Source organism: Amphiprion ocellaris, chromosome 11, assembly GCF_022539595.1.
Source record: "Amphiprion ocellaris isolate individual 3 ecotype Okinawa chromosome 11, ASM2253959v1, whole genome shotgun sequence".
In the NCBI taxonomy this organism is placed as follows: domain Eukaryota; kingdom Metazoa; phylum Chordata; class Actinopteri; family Pomacentridae; genus Amphiprion; species Amphiprion ocellaris.
Genome location: NC_072776.1, coordinates 2,536,409 through 2,557,001, shown reverse-complemented (window position 1 = coordinate 2,557,001; position 20,593 = coordinate 2,536,409). Strand labels below are relative to the sequence as shown.

At 41.6% G+C, this 20,593-nt stretch overlaps 1 protein-coding gene across 19 annotated transcripts in view; it reads right to left on the bottom strand.

Annotated features, from left to right (window-relative positions):
• Positions 1 to 20,593, bottom strand: part of mycbp2 (MYC binding protein 2) — a 71,886-nt gene that overhangs the window by 21,078 nt on the left and 30,215 nt on the right. For 8 of the 19 annotated variants that reach the window (XM_055014896.1, XM_055014895.1, XM_055014901.1 and 5 more), the window contains 32 exons: positions 20,305 to 20,430; positions 20,000 to 20,127; positions 19,607 to 19,698; positions 19,343 to 19,477; positions 19,120 to 19,203; positions 18,925 to 19,021; positions 18,619 to 18,811; positions 18,075 to 18,349; positions 17,599 to 17,820; positions 16,980 to 17,171; positions 15,708 to 15,914; positions 15,458 to 15,595; positions 15,149 to 15,327; positions 14,923 to 15,065; positions 14,708 to 14,808; positions 14,205 to 14,423; positions 13,887 to 14,109; positions 12,677 to 12,795; positions 12,452 to 12,539; positions 12,311 to 12,360; positions 12,039 to 12,211; positions 11,715 to 11,859; positions 11,394 to 11,600; positions 10,325 to 10,380; positions 10,134 to 10,249; positions 9,853 to 9,950; positions 8,746 to 8,862; positions 7,963 to 8,103; positions 6,595 to 6,672; positions 4,697 to 4,921; positions 3,629 to 3,761; positions 2,206 to 2,331 (listed from right to left, as the gene is read on the bottom strand). In XM_055014896.1, coding sequence (XP_054870871.1) covers positions 2,206 to 2,331; positions 3,629 to 3,761; positions 4,697 to 4,921; positions 6,595 to 6,672; positions 7,963 to 8,103; positions 8,746 to 8,862; positions 9,853 to 9,950; positions 10,134 to 10,249; positions 10,325 to 10,380; positions 11,394 to 11,600; positions 11,715 to 11,859; positions 12,039 to 12,211; positions 12,311 to 12,360; positions 12,452 to 12,539; positions 12,677 to 12,795; positions 13,887 to 14,109; positions 14,205 to 14,423; positions 14,708 to 14,808; positions 14,923 to 15,065; positions 15,149 to 15,327; positions 15,458 to 15,595; positions 15,708 to 15,914; positions 16,980 to 17,171; positions 17,599 to 17,820; positions 18,075 to 18,349; positions 18,619 to 18,811; positions 18,925 to 19,021; positions 19,120 to 19,203; positions 19,343 to 19,477; positions 19,607 to 19,698; positions 20,000 to 20,127; positions 20,305 to 20,430 — 4,626 coding nt within the window. The remainder of the gene's footprint in view (positions 1 to 2,205; positions 2,332 to 3,628; positions 3,762 to 4,696; positions 4,922 to 6,594; positions 6,673 to 7,962; positions 8,104 to 8,745; positions 8,863 to 9,852; positions 9,951 to 10,133; positions 10,250 to 10,324; positions 10,381 to 11,393; positions 11,601 to 11,714; positions 11,860 to 12,038; positions 12,212 to 12,310; positions 12,361 to 12,451; positions 12,540 to 12,676; positions 12,796 to 13,886; positions 14,110 to 14,204; positions 14,424 to 14,707; positions 14,809 to 14,922; positions 15,066 to 15,148; positions 15,328 to 15,457; positions 15,596 to 15,707; positions 15,915 to 16,979; positions 17,172 to 17,598; positions 17,821 to 18,074; positions 18,350 to 18,618; positions 18,812 to 18,924; positions 19,022 to 19,119; positions 19,204 to 19,342; positions 19,478 to 19,606; positions 19,699 to 19,999; positions 20,128 to 20,304; positions 20,431 to 20,593) is intronic. The other 11 variants (XM_055014898.1, XM_055014910.1, XM_055014908.1 and 8 more) reach the window with 9 other exon arrangements.

The following is a 20,593-nucleotide window of genomic DNA, read 5'->3' as shown; positions in this document are numbered from 1 at the left end:
GGACTTTCTAAAAAAATACTGAGGGTCAGCAGTGGAAGTAATCTCAAGAGACATGTTGACATGTGAGGATAACATCCTTTGTTATTTCATCAATCCAAATTTTGGCAATAGCAGGAGCTTGGGGAGACTGGGATGATGAACGTCAACAGATTATTACTGAACTCTATGACATCTGTCAGTAAGGTTGCTCACAGAGCTTCACCACAGACCCACTGATACTGCTGCCTCATTGCAGAGGTGCCTAGTGACTCAAATGTTCCATTAGGTGGCTCAGCATGAGCTGTCACCTTGACAAAGAACACAAATATTCAACATGGTAGCTTATCCTTTAAAGGGATTCCTATTGATGGTGATGTGCTGTTCCACGAATATTTGTGACGCTTAAAAACTAAAAGTCGGAGCACTATTTTTGGAATTTTCCATGTTCAAAGATGGGAGTAAACTTAAAGGACTGCTGGTTTCTGAAAGGGGATTGGTTGGAAGTTGCTGGGCGAGTCAGACAAAGACAGAAAAGCTAAGGTAAATGCTAGCAAGAGACATTCAAGATTTATTGCTATCTGATTGCTCAAACCAGCGTGAGAGGTGATGTTTGGAAGAAAAAGTGTCAAAAAGATATAAATGCCTCCATCTCTCCACATCATAACCGCTACTATCAATAAGCACTCTATGCGAGTAGTCATTTAGAGTTCTTGCACATGCTAGTCGGCAATTTTAACAGGCCTTCAGTCATACAGAAGGGTTGATAGTGTGTTTGCATTCTGCATACATTAAATTACCAGAGTTGTAGTGGAGTAAGGCTTACACAGATGTACATTTAGTTATGTAAAAGGCCTGAGAGGCTAATTGTAAACAATAACATCCAGACACTTCAAATTACATTTATTCTAGCTCTGTCAGGGAGCTCATGTCGGATTATTTACATGACTATGGTCCTCTAACTAGCATAGCTACATATCTCAACAGAGCAGCCTCCTTCTTTGAGCAAAGTGAGCAAGAGAAAAGAAAGAATATTGACATTGCATCAGCTTGATTATCAGGCAGAAAGGCACACAAACATTTTTTGGCAACCATTCGTTGATGGTATAAAGCAGAATTGATGAGGCGATGTTTGCAAGACTCGACCATGTTTTGAGGAAAACAGTGTTTATGCGAATGATCGAATGTTTCCAAAGCAAAAAAATTAAGGCAACGTAGTGTAAAGGGTGAGAGGGGTGGTCAAAGCCAGTTACTGTACACACACACAACCTTAGACCAACCCACAGTAGTCTGAATGACCAGAAGCACATCGACTGCCACATGCACGGAACACATAGGCCTGACATCGCAGAGATGTTAGGCATGACACAACGACAGTCGACACGATAAAAACGTGCATAAACAAAAGATATGTTAAGTCAGTGACAAATGGCTCCTGTGGCTTTAACCCTCATGTCGTCCTGTGGGTCAAAATTGACCCGTTTTAAAGTTTGAAAATGTAGAAAAAAAAATATATTTTCACAGTGAAACTTCTGATGTCTACATTTTCAACATTTTTCAGGAACTTCGCTGGATTTTGGTTGATTTTTATGTGATTGCTCTTAAGACAATATTTGAAGTTTTACTGATATATATGTAATCTCTAGATATTTTTAGGATTTTTTTGGAAGATTTTTACTCATTTTAAAAAAATATTTACAAGAATTTTCTCGCCAAATTTTAAAAAAATAAAAATAAAAAAAAAAAACTTTAAGGGAAATTTTTAAGGAATCATTGGAATTTTCTTTCTGAAGGTTTTGCAAATTTTCAGAAATTTGGGGAATTTTTTGCTGAATTTTTGGATCTTTTGGAGACAAGGAAACAATATTTTCGGTGCCTGTAAATGAGGACAACAGGAGGGTTAAAGAGATCGCTCTCACACTCAGTAGAGGCGCTGTTATACATTGTGGTGGTTAATTTGTGAGTCGTTATTCTGTATTAAAGATGAAATTTAAATTCATAAAGCAAAATATCAGCAAAGAGAAAGATACAATACGTGTAACAGAGAATAGTCAAGGCAAGGGGGTAGAGTTTATTTATAGGAAAGATGTACTTCCATTCACCAATTTAAAAAATGTCAAAGATAAATGAAGACCATAAAACAATGTGGATATAAAAATAAAGTGATATGCAGGTTATGTATGCTCTTGAATTGTTGTTAAAATTCACTCTACACAACGTCGACCTCACCTTTGTTGTTAGAAATGCCATAGTCAAAGCCCTGCGCTCCATTTGAAGTCGTGGCTCTGTTGAAGGCCTGCACAGAGAACGGGCTGGGAGGTGGCGTCTGGTTCCCATGCTCCAGCAACACTTGTTCTGCAAAGAGGAAATCAGATCACATTACCTCATGGCATTCTGAGGTTTAAAGATTTCCTCCAGTGAGTTTAATGTAAGTTTTAAGTCATTAGACTAAAACATAATTGGGAGAAGGAACTCAACATGGAAATTACAGATGATAATTGATGTAGATCACTCACGTTTTCTGGAAATGTCAGAAATTAACTCTGCTACTGAGCAACAACAAATGATGGGTTATAAGATCCCTCTGAGCTGCAGTGTGCTTTACCTTTGTAATTTCTCTGAAGAGAGTGTGATGGTAAATGGCAGATATTTAGTCAAAATACTGCTAGTGGCATGTAAAGAAGCCACAATGAGAATCCGGGGGAAAACAGGACCACCAACAAAGGAGCAATGGTTGAAAATTACTGAGGAAATCTACATAATGGAAAAACTAACTAACAAACTGAGACTACAGGAAGCACAAATGGACAAAAAATGGACTAAGTCGACAGAATTCAGGACTCGAAATGGCAACATTGGATGGGAACAAGGGGAAAGTTATGACTAAGAGGACTGAAGGACGATGTAGATCAGGGGTGTCAAACATGCGGCCTGTGGGCCAAAATCGGCCCTCCAAAGGGTCCAATCTGGTCTATGGGATGATTTCGTAAAGTGTAAAAATTACAGAGAAGACATTAACTACAAAGTGTAAATTTGTACAGTTATAATTTTTAAATAATTTCTAGACCATGACAAGTTGTTTTGACCATGAGGTAAAATACTAGATTGTTCATTGTTCTTTTGTCATTTTGTGTCTCATTTGTGTAATTTTTTGTCTTGTTTTTTTTTGTTTTTTTTGTCTGATTGTTGTTTGGATCATAAAGTAAAATATTATATCGCTCAGTTCCAGATACCTGTGATTAAATATTTTGTTCCTTTATAGACACTCTGATCTCTAAATTGTAATGTGTAAATGACAAACTGAGGAATAATGTTGTTGAAAGTGAACTTATTTTTCTTAAAAAATTTCAAGTTGTTCATGTTTTGTTAAAAGATAATTCCTTAAATGTGAACATTTTTGCACTAAAACAAAGGAAACGTTTGGAGTTGTTGTTATTTATAGGCTCTTGTGCTGTGATTTTACTGGTCCGGATCACTTGATATGAAACTGGGCTGAACGTGGCCCCTGAACTAAGATGAGTTTGACACCCTTGATGTAGATGCTCTGTTACTACCCAGGCATTGTTCAGTTGTTTGTTTTTCTTTCTTGGTTTGTGTAATTGTATAAAAATAAATAAAAGTCCTTCGGCAGTGAGATCAAGCTGCGGCTTACCGTCGTCGTGGCGAAGGTACTGGTTTCCACCGTGGTCTCTGGCCAGTGACCAGGCCTCCCCTTCATCACTCTCACAGAACTCCACCACGCTGTTCTTATCCAGCTGTACCCACGTTCCCTCTGAGTTGACCACCTGATACACAAACAACACTCTTTATCCACACTCACAAGCACTCAGTACCTGGCACACGCTGTTAATCGTCATCTATCACAGTCATTTTCCATATTCACCAGCCCTACATCCACTCTATCACTGCACATACAAAACCATGGCACAAACTCCTCCACAGAAGATCACTGACATGCAAGCATTCAGCTCATCTGATTGACACATACAAAATACACGGCAGTAGATCACATGGAATTGATTCTGTGTATCAGCAGACACTGCTGGACAAAACTGATGTAGCTGAAATATAAAAAAAAAAAACTTACTCTTAGAAAGGGGAAGCTTATTGAAAGGAAAATGCATGAAGTTTTGTTTTCTGAACTCCCTGAAATATTATCATTGTGGAGAAACAGACACAGATTTAAGTATTAGTAAGTGCCGGTTGCACCTCCCAGATCCACACAGGGCATTTCCAGTAAAGCCTCGGAAACTACTGAACAGCATGACACACCACAGCAGCCAATGACAGGGGAAGTTCCACATCACCAGGCCAAAGATTTAGATGATCATTGTCAGAATTGTTACAAGTACAAGAAAGATACAGTCAAGGCACAGAAAGGCTCCAGCATTTTGTGATCAGACTTCCACTGAGAAGTCTCGAGGCAGCTGAACATGACACCCTGAAACTGCAATGGATTCATAGACAAACTGAAATTAGTCAGTCAGGAAGCACGTAAAAAATGTTGCAGCCACAGGAGTTGGTAACACCTCAACAAGAAAGATAGAGAACACACGCCCACACCCAGAAGCAGCTGATGTATTCCCCTTTGAAAGAGAGATTGCATTTTAAGGCCAAAATCTGCTGAAATTAGCTCTAGGACATTACGTGATTTAAACAGACTGAATTATTTAGCTCCAGCCACAAAAAACACATTGCATTATTTGGGGTGAGTGCGTACCTCGCCTATGGCCTTGACCTTGTTGCCAAGTACTAACATTCCAATGGGGATACCCCTAAGGTTTGGACAGCTTCTGATGTTGTGACCAGAGGGGCCGGTCTTCACTACCTTATAAAGCCCCGGGCCGCCGCCCTGCCCTGCCCTGTTCTGCACCCGAATGGGGGCCTCGTGGGAAGGGCAGCTGCTCACCTCCTTTACGTTCTCCTCCGACTGGCCCCTGACCTCCTGCAAGAGTATAGAGCATGGATTAGAGTCAGAGGACAGCACAAGGCAGGCTCTAAAAATGTAAAATAAAAATAAAAAAAAAAGACCAGCGCAAGGCTCAAACAACTAAGCCCTGAAATATTATTGTGAAAAGCCAATGTTAGCAGTGTAACAGGAAGTTGCTGTGAAACTCATGTAGCTCAGCCAACCTTCCCAGTTTCAAGGCTTCATTTCATAAAACTTAGAATATTACACCTTTCACAAAGAAACCGTAACTTTATTGTTCATAAGAAGAAATTAAAAAGCACCTGGACAGCTTTAACCCTATGATCCCCGGCTTTTAAAGTCATGTTAGCTTTTAAAAAACACCAAAATTACACCATCTTTCAAAGCCAGAAACATTTGCAAACATAATCAAATACTTGTGATATTTCATCCAAACTAGCTTATTCTACAGGTCTTGTTTAAAAATTTGCTCTTAAAAGTGTTTGTACTAAACAGATTTGGTAAAAGCCTAAAAATTCTGCGCTGCTTGGTGCAACTATGAAACCTGACTCGGCTGCAACCAACAGTCACATAAAAAAATAAAATAAAAAATTGTGAACTAGGTTGAATTGCAGGCTTTGTTTACACCGAGCAGATAGGAGACAAGTATGGGAGCAAATTAAAAGTGTGAGGAGTAAAATATCTGTAGTATGTAAAGTCAGTATTTTTTTTTCCCAGTATTGGAAACATGGGCAAAAATGTTGTACCGGTTTTTTGGATTTCTGTAAGATCAAAACAATAATAATCAAAGAAATGCAACTTCAGATTTTTGTTTTTTTAATGATGTATCTCAATATACATTTCTTAGATTGCACAGAAGATATTTTTGAGTTCTCTTTACTTCTAGAAATGGTTGTGCTGCTTCTATAGAGGTGCAGGACTGAAAAAAGGAGCCCAAAGTGGTTAAAATGCAAGAGGAGCAAAAAAAAAAAAAAAACACCCACAAAATGGTCAGGTTTCAGAGTCTTAAACCAATTGCTGATCATTTAGGAAAAGGGATTTATTGGCCTTCTCAAGTTTGATAAGATTAATACAACTGACTTATCTAGGAATAAGGCTACAGATAGCAGTATACATATCCATTCTCAACAACAGGAAGTGAGAGGTACTATTCTTTTGTCCCCAGATATTAAAAATGCTGACACTGTGCACACATTTGTTGGCAGTTTAAGAATGTAAGGAGGAAATGAGTATTTCACTCAACATTGTAGTGATGCAGTTAAATGATCAAAAGACAATGGATCTACTCAGATTAAGTAGAATGCTTACTGATTTTCAAACAGTCTAAAGGGAGACATGCTAGAACACACATGGATACAGGACTATTTATGACAAGCCTCTCCAACAAGACCTCATGCAACAGACTGGACATTAGTAACTTCAAACTCATGCAACACACAAGCCTCAACAGTAATTACTTAAAAACCCAACTGTGATCACTGCAGTGTTCTACAGGAGCAGTAGCTGCTGATACACTGTATTATCACTGTACAGACAACCATGCAACTAGAGGTTGACCTCTTTATGCCTGAAATTAACACTGTGGGAGGACTACAGAATCACAAGGGGTTCAAGAAGACAAGTAGAGTAACAGATAGACGATTAGCTACGGGGCAGTCAAACTAGTTGTCCCTGTTCATAGAACTCACCTGTGGTGGAAATATAGTTAAGGGGGTCCACGACAAAAAGCCGATATCCCTGACTCCTTGGCTAGCATTAAAGACATTCTGAGCAACAGATTGTGAGACAGTCAAGAAACAGTAGACGACTCGAAAGGAGAGAAAACGGGAAGGGGGAAGGTGCTCATGTATTTTTTTGGAAGAAAAAAGTGGCTTGGCTCTTCTGGATTTTCGAGGATAAGAAGTAGTTTGAGAAAGTGAAGAAGAGAGGACAGATTCTGAATGGTCCCACACTGGCCGGTTAGTTGTGGAGCAATCACAAAAAGGCTCATAAGGAACTGCAAATACAGGCAAAGCCTGTGAAATGTTTGACCGCTTTACAATAAGTGTACAATCAAATGGATTAAAAAGACAGAAACCCAGTTGCAGGGGTACTGAGAGTTCAATCCAAACACCTTGGGGCCATAATTTCCAAATCCACGACCAAATGACTTCAAAAAAATATGAAAGGAAACACATATAAAGAAGAAACTTCCAAAAAAATTCCCCACTTGGATGATGTAGTGTGTCATGCTGTTCAGACAGAAACTTTACATGGAAGCCTCCTAGCATCTAAAGCATCCCAATGCAGAGGTGGAATTGTTGAGCAGAAGAGGTACAATTTTACACAGGAACTTTCTGTGGACCAGTGATTGCTTCATGACAGAAAACCACCATCTCTGGATACTTTCCCTGTTAATGCAATTTTATTACCACCAGTCAAATTCCTTATTTGATTATTTTGAGTATTCTGGCAGGTTTTGTGGCATGGAGCAAAACGTGGGAGGAAACCTTTGTTATCACATGCTGCAGTGTGCAACCGTTAATGAACTGTGAGTGAGAGGCAATGAGTAAATGAAGACTCAACAGTGCAGACTAACCAACGTCACCACAAGATGTAATAGCTCTTTTACTACATATATCCCTTGTCTGTCGATCCCTGCATTGGGTTCCACTTTAATGCACCAAATAAATACTACGCAGCCATGTGAGCATTTCAAAGTGTCGAGTTAAACACACAACTGTCGTGTTCCAGTAAACTTTCAGCCTTCATATATGCATTCATGCATGCACACTCCCAGTTGCTGTTCCTTTGCACAGTTTGTTAGTGAGAAATTCAAACTCAGTGTCGCTCAAAAATATATTTCATGCAAGAATACACCCCGACAGTCTGATGATCTACTCTGATGATTTACCATGCTTCAAGGACATTGAAGGAGTGGGTGCCAAACACAACTAAGTCCTTGAAAACCCATTATCATTAAACAACACAGATGAGCTCTTCCCCAAAATGAACAGTGCAGGAGCTTCTTGATATTCGACTGAGTCAGACTACTCAGCAGGCCTTCTTCTACTTACGTCGGCTGGGACCAGTAGGCTCCTGCCCAGGTGCTGGTTAAAAGAGAGGCACCAGGCTTCAGTGTACCCATTCATGCTGGGAACATACTTCTTTACTGTTTCATCATTGAGCCTGAGCCACACACCATCATCATTGTGGATCTAAGGGAAAACAAGCAACAGAGCAGAGCACAGCCATGCCATCCTGTTACTAAGGAAACAGGAGGAGAGCACCCTTGTACACAGACACACTCGACATCTCTGAGGCTGCAGGAAAGTTATTAGAAAACGATACGCTGAGGTTACTGCAGGACACAGGTAAGATGTATTAGAGAATGTCTGTAGTGCTATTACCAAAGGATGGGAGTGCAGATAAGATGCAGGTCTGGCAAACATACTCAATATGTGTCACATTACTGTGCCACCAAGAAGTATGTTTCAGTTTTAATTTTAGATTTAAATGCATATCATGCTTTTGATTTATGGAGAAGGTGTTCTAGTCTTTCATGTAGCCTCAGAGTGCCTTGCAAGAGTAAAAAGCAACATAAAGTAAGAGCAACAAATTTATAAGGTAGTAATCATTATTGAGAGAGGTAATTACAGACAATACATACAACTTATCTAAGCAAAGTTACTTGAGGCTATTAATCTAAACCAAAACTCTATGATTGCAGCTTCTATGATTCTGTACTTGTTGATTTAAAGAAAAAGAAAGAAGAAATGGAATAAAGGTGGATCCTGGTGCTCCAGCTAGTATACTTTAAAACATGTACATTAAAGTCTACCTGCTCTAAAGTCAATTACCTCGTCAATGAAAGTGATGGTGCCATTGACATGCACTATGCCTATCTGTTCACTCTGCAGGGAGGGGTGACTACGCACACGCAGGCCTGCGCTGTCCTTGGACACAAATTTGCGGACCTGAGAGAAGCAGAGGGGAGATGGAGACCGTGAGCGGCAGGAGCAAAGAATAGAAAGAAGAGAACGACAAGAAACGCAGCAGGAGCAGAAAGAAGAGGAAGCAGTCCAGGTTGACAGTGGGAGATTGCATGCCACACAGAGCCTGCTTCCAAGTACACGCATACAACAGCAAAACATAGGGAAACTTCAGGAGCTCCATTTTCAGTAACACCAGCTGGATGAAGCTGGTTTTAATCCAGTGTTTCTTCATCTACTTATAGGCTGGTGCATGGAAAACCAGGGAACAAATGTTCCAAAGAAATATATTCTGTCATGATTAAATGCACGCATTGTTGCTTGTTTCCCCATTATGAAGAGCAAAATTGAAATGCCACAAGTTTCACAAAATGATGATGAATCCAGTGTGCCTAATGTCAGTTCGATGCATTTTGTGCATCTGAAGCAATTCCAGATCAAAACTCCAAGTATTCATCAATCCCTGCTGCTTCTAAATACTACAGGCTTAAGTGCAGCACCAGCACTAAGTATGTTTTCATCCACACTGTAACCTGGATGTTGTGAAGAATCAGAATCAGTGTTGCACCTTAACATATGGCCTCATTTGGTACTAAGCAACATACTAGATATTTGGTATTTGCTCATTCAACAGAGTGAAACAACATCACACTGGACTCTTCTTTATCACCCAATGAATGTAATGGGGATATATATACTGGTTTATTTTATATCCCCACTATCTTGCACTGGGCTGATAGCTTTCTACTTGATTTTATGTAAACTACTTTCTGTCTTTCTATGGATCATAAAGTGTTGCGATATTCAGAACAGTAAACAAAAACAAGGATGTGAAAACAGCTAAAAGCTGCACAGAGGCGCAAAACAAAATGCTGATACTCAGTGTGAAAATACAAAAAAAGTTTTCCATGACAGGGAGACCCTTCTGTCAGCTTTGCGTTCATGCCCTTATTGATCAGTTGAAAGAAAACTCACCTTGCTAGGCTGAGGTTCAGCCTTTGGTTTGACCATCTGAGTTCCAGGCGGTATCATGCCTTTAGGAGGGTCTTTGACTTCTACCTCCAAACCAGCATCTAAAAGACAAGAAAATTTACAGCTTCACTTCAAAGTGTGTATCAGTTTGTGTCAATAATAACTACATTGTGTTACATCACGTGGTGGTTTAAGGGGGATGGTGATCGTTTTTATTGCATACTCTATATTCCCTGTGCGAGAGAATACACAAGACTTACAAATGGCTGTCTAGATGGACATACCTATTTCAATGCCATCAATGGTGACGTGGATCGTATAGAGGCCGACTGCTCCTGGAGTCCAGTTGGCACTGTAGGTTCCATCAGTGTTGGCACGGATCAGCATATTCTCACTGGGCCTGTGTGGGACATGACCAATAAGTAGATTGTATCTCACTGAAAAATGTCTTCTGTTTCTGCGTTATCTCACTTACCTCTTTGGAGTGGGGGAGGCAAAGCGCAGCTCTTCAAAGGAGTAGTTTTCATAAGCCTAGAACAGAAACACAGAGTGAGAACAAAAACACTGGTCTACCAAAACTATTTTACAATAACCATTTTACTGTTCTCTAAATCAAAACTGTACCCACTGAGAGATCAATCATTTCTTTAGCCTTCTGAACTCCGAAAGTTGACAGCAGGTTTGAATGGCATGTTGTTTATTTAGGAAAACGGCACAATTACACAGAATTGTAAAAACTGGAAGAATTATTGGAGTTTATTCAACTAATAATATTTGAAATTTCAGTCTCATTTGAAAACATTACCAGATCTAAGCTAAAGAAGAGGATATTTCATCAAAATAATTTGTTCTGCATATCTCTTTTAAAAACGTTCCATAAATAAACTGTTTCCTAGAACCAGTTTCTGTAAACCAAACAAAATTCTGTGCTCCTTGGCACAACTAAAAAGCAATTAGGGATATAACACAATACTGACATGTCTATACTGCAATTACTGTAATTTCTAGAGGAGGCACAATGAGGCATATACTGCACACCAGCTAATCTAACTAAACAGCTCCCCCCAGTGGAGAATCTGCAACCTCCATCCATCCATCCATTATCTATACACCGCTTAATCCTCACTAGGGTCGCGGGGGGGGCTGGAGCCTATCCCAGCTGACTCAGGTGAAGGCAGGGGACACCCTAGACAGGTCACCAGTCTGTCACAGGGCTACATACAAAGACAAACAATCACTCTCACATTCACACCTATGGGCAATTTAGAGTAATCAATTAACCTCAGCATATTTTTGGACTGTGGGAGGAAGCCGGAGTACCCGGAGAGAACCCACGCATGCACAGGGAGAACATGCAAAGTCCATGCAGAAAGATCCCGGGAAAGCCGGGACGCGAACCAGGGACCTTCTTGTTGCAAGGCTAAAGTGCTAACCACTACGCCACTGTGCAGCCCTTGAATCTACAACCTACTTAATGTAAATATGAGTGAGTGAGTGAGTGAGTGAGTGAGTGAGTGAGTGAGTGAGTCTTGCACAGTGCTGACCTTCATCATGGTAATAGCAATGTATCGAGCTTCTTTCACAATCATCGGCTCATATGTGGCCTCCAGCTTGGGCATCGGCAGACCTCCGAAGGTCAGGTCAGGGCCAGAGGAAGAAGGAGAGGAGCTTCCAGGGAGTCGCTGCAGCTTCTTAACATTCTCTGGTTGCATTGATTTCTTCTGCGAAACAGGTACAGCCTTGACCTCCACCTAGACATGAAATCAATCATGAGCGAGTCAGAGAGTTAAAACGGAGAGTAACAACTCTAATAAACTACTTTGGAGATTTGCAGGCAAAATTACACCGTCATCAATAATCCTGACCTTCATGTTGGGAACATGCACCACATCTCCATACTGGTCTTTGGTCTGTACGACCACAGTAGCTGGCCACCCACAGCGGATATCGTCTTTGTTCAGAATCAGAGATGTCTTCTGCGGATCTGCGTAAGAATCTGGCTGCAGCCATCTGGAAGAAATGAAGGGATTTGTAATGATGCAGAGGAATTATTAGTTCAAACCTGAACTGCAGGGGAAACTTTACCATACTTCACATATCCTATTATGCTTTTGTGAGCTAATAATGAACTGGGATTAGCAGGAGACCATCAGAGCTGTGCAGTCTGGATCCAAGGAAAGGAAATGTACCTGGCCAGACGTCCTCCACTTGAGTTCTGTACACAGGTGATGAAGTCCTCAAGGAAAGAGTGCTCATTGGTTTGGAGGTGCAATGGCAGATTCCCCTCCAGGGCCTCCAGGATGGTGGGAGAGTGAGACAAGGCCAGACCCTTCCCCAGGATTCCTGAGTGGGCCTTACACACCTGGGTGAGGGCAGAAAGGACACAAATCAGGAAAGGCTGAGCACTGAGGAGATGTCTAATCGTTAGAACAAATTAATATCTAAGGAAAGACTGGCAAACCTGAAGAGAGGCTTCCTCAAGAATCTCAAGATCCTCCTCCAGTTCATTGCCTGGAATTAAAAAACATTAGCATAAAACTGAAAATATTTAATCAGATCACATAGAATGGAAGCAAATTCCCTTCTGCAGAGTTTTCCATACCTATCGGCAGGGCCAGGTCTTTCTTCATCAGAGCTGCAGCACACACACTGCCCAGGTAGGCCAGCTCTTTCTCTAACTGGATGATGCCCTGAAAACACAATGCTTTGTCAGAAGAGAGATTTTTACCTTCTATAGAGGACATTAAGACTACAGTACAGCCACAAGATCTGGACACTCAAACACAATCGACTGTTGACCACAAAACTGGTCTAAGAGCGTCTGTACCTCATCAGGACCAGGGTTGAATTCATATCCCACAGCCACACACTTAAAGCCATAGAAGCAAGCCTTCTCATCTTTCACATAATCCGAGGCAGTTTCCAACGAAAACAGAACTTCGTTTCCTGAAAGTAGAGAGGACAGAAACAGAATTCTGTAAATGCTCACTGGTAAACTAATGTCTGTCTGCTCTGGCAGGTGACTCAGTAAAGCATCATTAAGGAGAATAAAGCATACACAGTAAGACAACAATTCAAATTATTGACCCACAGCTGGGTTGCAAGAATATACACTTGGTTACAACTCAATCACCATTTTCACGTATTTGTGCATTATCATACAACACATTTATAATGAATACAGCAAGTGCTCTCACAATAAAGAAATAAATAAACTGCCTTAATACAGAATATGTGTTTTCCTGCTAAGTATTCTTTGCCTTTTATGGTCACCATATAGTGGAGACAATGTGGGCACTTTCTTGTCCTGAGTTCCCCTGTCAGGAATGTAATGTATTATCCTGGGCCATGAACTTCACAATGTCAGAGACTTGAGGCAACGTGCGTCTGCCAGTACAAACAATCTTGGCAGATTGTATAGTCCTGCACAGAATATAAACACTGTGGCATGGAGTCTGATAAAAAAAAAGCAGACTCCTTATCCTCATACATTTAAGTCACTGGTGATGAAATATGTCAGCTGGGATGCATGTTTGTTATCAGTTAACATTTGACATGACCACTTTCGGTTACAAAGTGTTCCCCAGATTACAGAAGCCTTGTCATTTGCAATCTTAGTGCTGATTAATTTTTATTATTTTAGTTTTAGAAAGTAAAAACAATCAAATGCTACTATGCACCCACCAAAAGATCAATGTCATAATTTTAATCTAAAGACATTTATTGCTTATATAATAAACAAATAAACAATAAACTTTTAGGCCTATTCTTGCTTCCCGTGTCAAGTTTTAAAGCTCAGTAAAATGTTACCTGCAAGTAGGTAATTCCAATTTTTCCTCATGATTGGCATAGCGTTTAAAGAGACATGATAAGAAGCGATAACAGCCATTTTAGCAAACTACTGCTGTATTTTATGTTGATTGCCTCTTTCAATACTCTTGGTTTTGGAACTTTGGTATTTATCGTGATTTTGCAGTGTCAAGTAATAACATAAACCTGCATGTACAATAGCAGCCAAACTGCTGTTCCTTTTTTACCTGGCAACACGAGGACGGTGGTCGGCCAGCCTGTGGAGCCCGAGAACTTCTTGAGCTCAGTCCAAGTGTTGATGGTGTCATGGATCAGTGGCTTGCCTCCTAGGTTGGACAGGTGGAGCGTTCGGCTGGGGATGAGCAGACGCAGGACGTCTTCTGGCTGTGCGGTACCACACTGTTGATCAAACTCAATGGTGGTCCAACGAACACAGTCTGGGAATGACGCCTGAGCCAACGGGAGAGAGGAGGTTAGTTATAATGTAAATTATAGAAATTTCTCCTGCCAAGTTGATTCCGTTAGCACACCACAAGACACCTTACCCTATATTGAGTAACACCGGCTTGTTTGTAAGGGTGGTCGCTCTCAATCACTGAATAGTGGTTTGAGGTGGTACAAGCTGACAGGCCCTGCTCAGGCTGGTTTCCAGTGGTGCTGTCTGTTGACTGGTTGGGATTGAAGGTGGGAGGGGCATATTTTTGGTTGAGGGCAGAAACAGCGGGTAGCAGCTCTTGAACAAGTCCAAAGACCTCAACAGCAGCCTGGAAGAATAAAACGAGGCACTTTTACTTTACACATCAGTCACTAGTGGTGAAAATCTTTGGGTACCTCACGATTCGATAACGATTACGATTCAGGGGCAACGATTCAATTCTAAATCGATTATTGATGCATCTTTAGTTTATGTATATTGTCGGGATGGAGGTGTCGGTGAAATAGCGTCGGGATAGGATGGTGTATCTGGGCTCCAATGCATGCAGCAGTGCATGCATTCACATTAGTGACAAACATTTTAGAGGATCCCTCTTCTAGTTTAAACTCTTACCTTTGGTACAGATGCAGCTACGGGGCCAATGTAGGCCAGGATAAGGGGCAAGAGCATGGAGAACAGGCTGGAAGAACTTAACAGCTCAGGAATATCATCCACTGGAGATAGAAAGTGATAAAAATATAGCTGAAGAGAGACTGAACAGATCAAGCTCCATGTCTGTCCACAGCTGCTACCATTGCTTTGGTAATATATGTGGAAGTTGTGCTTACCATCAACAGCAAATGCCCTGTGCAGGAGGTCTTTAGCAGCTCTGACCACAGCACTGACCACAGACAGAGCTCTGCTACAGTTTTTGTCTTCCTCATTAGCTTTACTCAGCAGCTGAGACTGGAGGTCCCCATCGTATTCACTCCTTCAGCCACAAGACAAACTCAAGTCAAGAAAAAAAAACAATAACTTCAGATATGCCATAAAAAATGCTGCCTTTATGCATACCTGTAGTAGAGAATCTGAGGGATTTGTCCTCTGGTCTGGTTGGTCCCGTTGCTACTCAAGCTGCAGGTGCTGAAGGTGAAGGATACGCCATCAGAGCACTGCACTGTGGTCATGCCTCCGTCCCCATTAGCTGTGCGGCTGCCGTAGTTTCGTAATCGGACTGCGTACTTGACCCCTTCCTGTAGTAGAAGAAATTAATTCAGAAAGCACATGCATGAAAACAGATTAAGACCGTTGCAAGTTTGACAACAGTAACAGAGCTTTATGTCTCAACAACAAAAAAGAACATATACAAATAATTTGATGGACCTTGAGTGGCACAGCTTTGTCGAGGCGAATCTCTGCAATATCACTGGGGGAATCATCGGTGCTGTAGGTGCCCTTCACCAGCTCCAGAGATGTCCACCTGTGAGAATGTGCCGAATCCCCCGGATGCTCGGTCTGTGCCTGAAGGGCGAAGGAACAAAAGAGTAAAACTGGTTGAAAACTAGTCGAGCAACAAGACAAAACATAGAAATTCAGAGAAAAAGTAATCTGAAAATGGTTTATAATCCCTTACATCGTCAGCCAGCACCTCCAGTTCGTACTCATGGATGCCCCCTCCTCCGTAGACGCAGACGCCCACCAGCACAACGCCTGGCTTGTCCACCGTCATACAGATGGCATCCGGAGAGCCATTGCCTGTGTTCCAGCTCCGGCCCTGGCTTGTTTTGGTGAAGCGGTTGGGAGATGCTTTCACAGAGTGGAGCGAGTTCAGCCCATCGACCTGATAAACAAGGACAAACTAAGGAATGTGGCCAAACAAATCAAATCTATTGCATAACCACACAGGGTTAATGAACACATTAGATAAAAGAACACATAAAGTTTTACTAAACATCCCCATCCATGCCTTTAAAAAGCAGTATGTCTACCACAATGAGGCAAAATTAAGGATAGAGCATAAAAAGAGCAATACATTTCAAATGTGGCCGTAAAAGTAATGAATGTCATCTAAATGTGAAAGCCGGCAAGATATTTTACTTCAAGACAAATGGATGCTCCCGAAAACATAAAATGAAGTTAACAAAAATGTCTGAAATGAAAACAACTCATGCTTGTATTAGGTAATATAAACTACTACTATTTATATCAGCCTGTCGACTACTGAGAGCCAGACACAGCTGCACAGGGACCTATCCAGGTACTCCGGGGAGGAAGAGTTGTTTCCCTGACAACAGACTGGGGAGAAAAACACTGGTGTCAAGGGCTGCCGTCAAGTGACGTTACTATGGCAACAAGAGCTAAAGAGTCCTGACTGCAGCACACGGGTATGCGCATGAGCCAAGAGTGCTGATAATTAAGTGAGGAGTGTGAGAGAGAGGGAGGGCGACAGACATCAGCCGCTCCCACTTAATGACTCAGCATCCGGTAAAAACAACACAGAAAATCCAGCGGCCCACCCCCCTCCACCTTTGTGTTGCTGTTTTTTTTGGCAACAGCAAGCACACTGTGTCTGTCACCGTGAAAAGTTATTTCGACAACAAAGGAGATGTAAGTAAGAGGAAAAGGCATGAGAAAGGAGAAAAGAGAAAGGAATGAGGAACAACTTGGCCTGAGTGACAGATCTCATCTAAAATGTGTAAAGCTGCACCGTGATGATCCTGATTTTAGACAGAAATCATTACAATGTGAACTCCCAGAAAAGAAACAATACAGGGTAACAAGAGATGTCAGTTTTGTTTATGTTCCTGAAAACACAGCTATTCAAGAGCACACAAAGTGTTTGTCCAAGCCAACGCTTATGGCCTCACAATCAGGCTTTCGTAGGTGACAGAGTGAGGGAGGTTACCTCAGAGCCCAGGGCAGAGGCGGTGAGCTCAGAGACGATGGAGGCCAGCAGTCCACAGGTGTTGGAGACCAGGTGTGGAGAGAACAGCTCCACCTCCTTCCTCAAACTCTTCCTCACTGGCAGCACCACGATCACCAGCATCTTCTCCAGGACTTCTCGGAAGCTGGTCATACCCATCAGGTTCTCCTCCGTCTAAGTGAACAAGCCGTGGAACACATTTTACGTCTCTATTTTGATATTTTTGGTGAGCAATCTGAGATATTTAAATGAGAAGACGTTAGGTAGATAGCACATTTAAAACGACAGCCACTGAGTTTAAGTGCTTCCCAGTAGAGAAACAAGACTGGGTGGCAAGTTTAAATATTAATGCTTTTATTATCTATTATCTACAAAATTTAAATATTACAGTTAAGATTCTACAATATTCTATAAAATACAAATTTGCCTGATTTATTTAAATATTCAAGTAAAGACCCCAAGTAGATATGTGTGTATCTGACAAAATTATACATGGAAAACACAGCAAATACAAAGATTCCCTTTAAGCAAGTGCACTTATACAGCAGGACCAGGCTCAAATCCAGACACTACTGATTCAAATCAAGTGCTAAAAACTCACATGGCTTAGTTTCTCCATATGGGCCACCAGCAGGGGGAAGCGGTGAGCGAGGGCAGAGTCATTCTCTGTGCTGACTTGTTTGACCAGTGAACGCAGCAGCACCTCCCCGTCATATGCAATGGGCAGGATGGATGTCAGCTTGACTGAGGTGTTACAAAGAGCAGACATCACGGCTGCCAGCAGACGGCTGCTGGATGTGCGGAAATTTGCCTCAGCGATGTCCTGAAATACAAGGAGAGCGGGAATGAATGATTTATTTTTCCACGTTATTGAAGCTCTTGTGTAATCAACAATATTACGGGGAGGAAATGGTTTTAAATCACCTAAAATAAAATAAAATTACTATCTAAAAGTGGAGTTTATTGACAGAAGACACTAAACTAATATCTCCATAAACATTTTCAGGTTCATAAATGTGAGAATTTGCTACTTTGTTTTTATACTACAGTGAAATAAACATCTGAAAAGTGTCGTGCCTGGTCAAGGCAGTTGAGCAGATCACAGAGACAAGCCCACTGCAGAGCCGGAGTCGGGTAGAACGAATGGAAGCAGGCGGTGAAGGTGTTGTGGCATTCCTGCAGCACGGCTTCCAGCAGGGTGAGAGGCTGAGACAAGTAGCCCTGGGGGTCGTTGTCCAGCTTCGTCAGGCAGTTGTCCATGCCTTCTGACAGGATCTTCTTCAGCAGACTGCGTGTCTTTCCCACGCACTCTGCCAGTTTGCTCGACTCCTCCACCACAGCTTTGGTGCTGGCTACAAATCAAACAACAAAAAAGATGAAGAAAACAATTTAAAGGCACAATAAGAAGACACAGAGTTCAACTGAAATGCAGTTTTTGAAATAAACACTTCCTAAAGTTCAAGAAACGAAACAGGAAAATGTGTTGTCACTGCTTATTTCTTCACATTTTTATGTTTTCATAGTGTGTGAATATCATATAATTCATGTACAACAGATTGAGCAGGATTGTGATTTGCTTGTGCATTTGCATAAGGTGCCTTTAATTTCTCCGTTTTCCTACCTGCAATGGGGAAGATCTCACATATGTAGACCCTGAGCAGGCGGAGGCAGCATGTGCCAACAAAGCGAAGTCTCTCCAGGTCCAGCAGGGTGGCTGTGTACTGAAAACCCTTCAGCCCTCGCAGCTCCTCCACACCCAAAACCAAGGTGGTCCAGCTCCAGTGAAGGATGCTCAGCAGAGACTCGAAACACTCCTACGAAGAGACAGAGTCACAGAGTCAAACACAGTAACACAAAGCGCTACAAAAAAAATGAACAGCTGCACACTTGGAAGAACAATTCGATTCAGAACAGATACTCTACTCACCACTGAGACGGTCCGAGCGAATGAGCGTTTCAGGATATGGACTGGTTCACTGGTCTGCTGCTTCCCCTTAGATGCATTGCCATCATTTGAAGGAAGCCTAATGTTAAAAGATAAAGGAAAAAATGTTTACTTGACAAACTGATAGACAAAAGTGTTGTGAATCACTTCTAACATAATATAATTCATTTTACTTGCCTGTAAAGGAGCTGAGGTATTTGGCCCGCATTGACATCTGTACCGTTATTTGACTTCTTAGAGCTTTTGAACTGAAACACCACACTAAGGAGAAGGAAAAAGGACAAAATTAAGACTCTAATACTCTACTTCATGTATTAATTAAAAAGAAACAAGACCGATAGTCACATTGGAAAAACATAAGACGTATTGATTTGTTATCTAAATAGTAAATATGTCTTACCCGTCATCAGTAGTGATGGTAGCCTGTCCATGGGAACCACAGTCGCTGCTGGGACCAGACACACGGGCCCAGGCTACATACCACCAGCCGAGCTGCAGCAGCACCGGCTCATCAAACATCATTGCATATTTCTCCCTAAAAATAAAGACAGTGAATCATACCGCTCAAAGTAGATCACATCAGTCCTTTTTCTTTACAAAAATACCTGCAGGAACATGAGGGAAATACAATTTCAAATAATACACATTGATGCTTCGGCTGTACCTGGCAGCACAGTCATAAGCCAGAACATCGGTCTCAGCCAGCAGATCGCCATCTGTCTCGTGGTCGCCGCCGTCGGGTCCGAGCTCAAATAGCTGCACAACAACAAAACTGGGTTAATATATTGTAAACGCCTGTAATTTGAGACAAGGATAATCCACTTTATTCATTTAAGGAGGTTTATCTATTGCAATGCAAATCATTCCAGCTTTGCATTAATTACAGTCACAACTTTATTACCGGCTTTGTATTTCATGGAAATATTCAGTCAGATGTCCCTGTGTATTTAATTTACATCAGCACATGCAATGGATATTCTATAAATACAGCAGTGATGAAAAGAGAAGTCTACAACAAAGCTTAAAAAACATCACGTTTGGAAATGCGTCTGCTCACCTTGATCTTGGCGGTGTACTCCCCTCGTCCGCCGAAGAGGCCCAGCCCACCCAGCAGGATGTCTGCATCGGCACAGAAGCGGATGGCCTCCACAGAGTGGGCTGAGTAACCCCAGCCGCCACCGTGACCTACAACATCACACGTGGGATCAGTGAGGACATGCAGGGCACAAAGAAGCTCAGCTGTGGATCCACTATGACAACTCATTTGGCGATTTACTACAAAAAATAGTCACAAAATTTAAACTGAATCTCATGTATTAAAGAGCTAAAATGTTAATTGTTGTGAGCAAAGAGTCAACTAACTCTCAAATCGGTTCACCACGCTGTAGTCCTCCTTGGAGTAGACCTTCATCACTGCCTGGGTCTCCTCCTCGGCGCTGGCTACACCCATTTTCAGCTCCTGCATGGCTGCCAACGTGTCCAGGCAACCTAAGTGGAAACCAAAGTATACTTCCGTTTAGCAATGATAACAATTAACAAAAAGGCTCAAAATATTCTTGCAAACACAAAATAAACCTCAACTGGAAGGGAACAGGTTAACAACAAGATCAGGGATACAAAATAAAGATGTGTCCAATCAGATCAGTTTTCT